General features: G+C 41.8%; 1 protein-coding gene across 1 annotated transcript; it reads right to left on the bottom strand.

Moving 5' to 3' along the window:
* Positions 1 to 3,312: 3,312 nt before the first annotated feature.
* MC4R (melanocortin 4 receptor) lies at positions 3,313 to 4,694 on the bottom strand. Its single transcript, XM_009576543.1, has one exon. The coding sequence runs from the start codon at positions 4,306 to 4,308 to the stop codon at positions 3,313 to 3,315; it is 996 nt and encodes a 331-aa protein (XP_009574838.1). The 5' UTR covers positions 4,309 to 4,694.
* Positions 4,695 to 4,902: the final 208 nt, after the last annotated feature.

The following is a 4,902-nucleotide window of genomic DNA, read 5'->3' as shown; positions in this document are numbered from 1 at the left end:
GGTGCCTCGGGGAGAGCCCGGGCAAGAAAGGGCAAAACGCTACCCTAGTGTTTGTCTTCTTGTTTCCACTAGCGGAATCAGTAAGTATTTATTTTAATTAGCTGTAAATGAAGTTCATTATCCCCAAATCTGTTTCGCCTGTGATGGTAGTTGGTAAGTGATATTCCTGTCTTCATCCAGACCCACGAGCTTTCTCGTTCCTGTTCTTCCTGTTTTCTCCCCTTGTCCCACGAAGGTGGGGAGTGAGCAAGCAGCTGGGGGGTGGGTTCGCTGTTGGCCAAAGGCAAACCCACCACACAGGCAGGTGATGACTCGGACAACTCTGATGGCACTCCAGAAATATACAAATATGGAAATACACCAAGTATGAAGGAGAAATTGAAACAAATGAACAATGTTTGCAAGGGAGCAAATGGGTAGAAGCAGAACTGATGAATACATTTACGTTACAAACTCAAAGGGGGTGATTTTTAATCCACAAACCTGAAAATCTCTTCTTCTATGAACAGAGCGTGCAAAAACATGAAAAACAGTAGGACAACAGAACCATTTGAAACAAAAAAACCCAAGCATGTTGAATTCATAACCTGGCTTGTATGACAGTGAGTATCTGCAGTAGCAGTAGACAGTTCCTGTGACGTATGAAGTCTCCTTTTTTTAATATGTGTTTCATCCAAAGAGAAAACCCTAGGATACTTGAGATATGATCAAAGGGATCAGAATATTAATTTAAAATCTGAAGTAATTTCTGGACAAGCAATGAAGATTTCATCCCCAAAGGTACATTTTCTGAGGTCCTTCTGAGGTACACCAGGTCCTTGTACAGACTAAAGGGAGAAAGAGAGACTTTCAAGTCAATGCTCAGAGTACCTAAGGTAGTGTCTTGCGCTCTTACGCCACTTTCCACTGGACCCTCTCTGCATCCATGGACTATAAAGGTAGTATCTGGAGCCCAATATCATAATTTAAGACCTAAAATAGCTAAAGAAAGTGAGGCAAAACAAAGATCAAGTGAGATTTTTGTCTTGTTCAAACTGGCATCAGCAATTTTTTGCGTTATTGCCAGAGCATTTTTGCATAGCTAGCATCATGTCTTGTGGGAGAGGGGAAAGCCTCTAATAAAGTCCTTTGGATTTTTGGATAGACTATTAATTTAAATACATTTATTTTTTTCTCCTTTTGAGCTTTAATCCTCCTTCTTTGGCATTTTTTATTCTCTACCCAGTGGAACCTGGTAGGGATGTATTATTGAAATGTTTATATTTTCCTCCAGAAGAAAATAAGTAGACTTAATATAGTAGATACATTTCAGCATCTTCCACATAGCAACCATTATGATGTGGCAATATAATTTACTAAAGCTGAGAGAACATAAGAGGGGTGTGTTGCAAGCAGTGTGGTAGATGGAGTGGCCCAGGTACAACAGTAGAGTGTAGGAAACCTGATTTCTCTGCTGCTGATCTACCAAGGGATTTTGATGCACAAAGTCAAATGACTTTCTTACTCTCCCTGTAAGTAAATTGAACCTAAAGATACTGAGACCCACCTTAAGTCCTTCACGCTTTTTGACACAGGACCAAATGTCACAGTTTTATGACATCCTGAAAAGTTACCCACAACTGAAAGATCAGCTTCTATTTGGAGAAGAATCCCAGGTGGCAAACATTGGGCTCTCATGAATAGGTTTTCATCATATGTCTTTCTTTAACGAGGGAATAAGCAGCTTGAGGTAACAAGCCGTTTCCAAGAAAATTAACAGGACTGATCATCCAAATAATTCACTACTCATTTTGGTAAAATCAGGCATCCAAGATTAAAACCTAAATTATTCTTTACATTCAGTTTTGACTTTTTAAATGAGAACTTCCCAGGTCTTCTACCAGTTACCACTATGTTTTTATAGTTTCCGGGAATAAATAAATTAATTTTTCTATGTCCTTTCATAGACCTGATACTGTCAAGGTGTTAAGGGACATCTTCATGGAATCTTGTATACTCACATTTATACTTTAAACGCTTCCAAAGGTGCTAAAATCAGGGACCTGAGGTCCCTATTATGATCTGTGGAGAGAGAGTGGCTTTTTAGCATGAAACTGAGAACACATCAATTAGATGTCTGAAAAGGTGATCGGACTTCAAGCAGCAGTAACACACAGAGCTGCCAGATACAGAGCATGGGTTTACAGACTTGTTGGCCAGCATCCCTTCTATGTGATAGCATTGCCCCCGCAAAGCTCATACGCTCCACAGTACGGTCTGAGGTGCTCAAGCCAAATTAACACATGCCTTGACTCCTCTATAAGGATCCTGGCAGTGGATCCCATCTGCTACCACCACACTTCAGAATAGAGGGCAGCTTGTTTCTAACAAGGATGTATTTTCTTCTGAAGCACAGAGTCCTTTTTCCCCACAGCACCTCAGAACAAGGAAGGACTGAATGTTCAAACTGAAGTTCCTTCTTCATCTTCATTAGGTAAATCTCTCAGTGAATCTTTACATTGGTGCTGGCATTGTCAATGTTAATACTGTACCTGCTTCATGGCTGAATGGAGGATGCTAGTCTACCTGGATGCCAGTCTAGGTAAATATATCCAAGGCTAACTGATGCTCCAGGGAGCAATTTCAACTTTGCAAAAAGGTACTCTCAGACATACAACAATCATCATGAAAAAAAAAAAAAAACAAACCCCAAGCATTTGATTGTCTGGGTAGCAGGCGTTTGGAAAATCTTGTTGTAGGCAATAACTGTAATGAAGAACAGAATGGCTGCTTGTGGAGTAGGAAGAAAAGAGTTCAAAATGAATGAACACAACTCGTTGGCTGCAGTAACCTTTATGAAAAATCTGCTTTCTAATTCCAGAGAACATCTAATCCACTAATAGAGAAGCATATGCTCTATTTTAAGCTGTATATAATGTAATGGATAGCTATAATTACTTCAACAGAATAAGGAACAGTATCAGCCAATATGTACTGTAAGTCAGGCAAGTTATTTATTTTGTCAGCAGTTGGAACATACAGCTGCTCATGTTTGTTAGTATTTCACATTCATCATTACATTTATTTGCTTACTTACAAATTGGTATGAAGTGCTACTTCTCTTTCCAGCCAAATAAATTACAAACTGTAGATATCACAAACATTATACAGAAATATGAATGACACGTGAATGGGATACAAGGATGAGAGGGAGGGGAGACAGAAAGAGGTGCTCAGTCTTAAAGATTTAACCCAAATTCTGCTGAGAAAGAGGATCTGAAGGCTTGGAAGTCTGTGCTGCATATTGTGTACACAGTAACGTATCCACTCGGTTTAAAATTTGCCAGGCAAATCACAAAGCCCTCTCAGGCTACAGCAGCATATAATCTCCTTGAATGTTTTCCTGAGCTCCTGACTCCGGAATGCATAGATGAGTGGATCGATGATGGAATTGCACATGATAAGGATGAGGTAGAAGTTAAAGTGGGACATGAAGCACACACAGTAAGGGTTGTAGGGGCAGGAGATGTAGAAAATCAGGTGCAGGAAAAATGGAGCCCAGCACACAACAAAAACTCCAATCAGGATGGTGAGAGTGATGGCCCCTTTCATGTTGGCCCCTTGGCGAATAGGGCCAGTCCCTGGAAGAACAGCAATCTTTTTGATATGCATCCGAGCCATCATGAACATATGGACATAGAGGGATGCCATGAGAATGAGCATAGTGAAGAACATGCTAATAAGGCAGATGATGACAACACTGCTGTCAGAGTAAATGATGAACAAAATGCCTGAGACTGTGCAAGCAGCCCAGATGCATGTGATGATGACCCCTACGCGCTTCACCGTCATGATATTATGGTACTGGAGGGCATAAAAGATAGTAAAGTACCTGTCCACTGCTATTGAGAGGAGACTGCAAATTGATGCAAGCAAGGAACTGCAAATCACTGAGTCAATGACATTGTCAATGTTTATGGTAAAGCTCTGTGCATCTGTGTCTGTATTGTTTAGCAGCGTGATGACAATAGTTTCTGATCCATTAGATACACTCACTAGCATGTCAGCCACTGCCAAGCTACAGATGAAGAAGTACATAGGCGAATGGAGGTTCTTGTTCTTGGCTATTGCCACAATGACCAAGACGTTCTCCAGCAAGCTGATGATGCCCAGAGTCACAAACACTTCAGGGGATACAAAGAGTTGCTCGTAGCAGCCTCCCGAAGAGTGGCCCTTTGCATTGGGCTCGCTGGCACCTCCGTGCAGTCTGTAGCTGTGGTTCCAGAAATGGAGAGGCTGGAGCGTCCCACGGTGCTGGGTGAAATTCATCTTATGGAGATCCGCTTTCAGCTTCCTGCTTTTAAAACTCCTGTTCCTTTTGCATTCCTTTGAAAACCTTCTTTGGCTTTTCAGCTTGGGAAGAAAAGAAAAATAAGCCAGCACCGAGGCAGGCAGTAGTTCAGAACACTGTGACTGCTGTTACAAAATAAGGTTTCAAACTCAGAAACACTGGTTTACTCTCTCACAGATGCAGTTTCTGATCATCATCACATTTACCTTGGTGATCTATGTCACAGAGTCCGAACAGTCGGTAAGTTTGCATCAGATTCTCCACTATGGTCAGTTCCTGTTTAGTTCACTGATACGCTGCAAGGCTTTTTTGTTCACTTCCATTAAGAGAGACAAACATAAAATGCCCAAGTGACTGCTGCAGAACAGAAACTAATTTCAAACTGCAAGCACCAGTCTTGCTGTCAGACAGTGCATGCCGGCTGCCTGTTTTATGGTGTGTGGAGGAGAAAAATATTCAGGGCACTCTCCGCCTCTGCTTTGCCTTCCAGCCAATGGGGCTCAGGAGCTGCCGAAAGTCGACGGGCTGCTGATTCCGAGCCGCTCTGAAACATCACACGGCACAGTAGATTC

The sequence above is a fragment of the Fulmarus glacialis genome, unplaced genomic scaffold (genome assembly GCF_000690835.1).
Source record: "Fulmarus glacialis isolate BGI_N327 unplaced genomic scaffold, ASM69083v1 scaffold6934, whole genome shotgun sequence".
NCBI lineage: Eukaryota > Metazoa > Chordata > Aves > Procellariiformes > Procellariidae > Fulmarus > Fulmarus glacialis.
This window is presented reverse-complemented; position numbering and strand designations above follow the sequence as displayed.

Bases quoted from the DNA above. Each gene is read 5' to 3' on its own strand.
- MC4R (XM_009576543.1), bottom strand. From the start codon at position 4,308: ATGAATTTCACCCAGCACCGTGGGACGCTCCAGCCTCTCCATTTCTGG.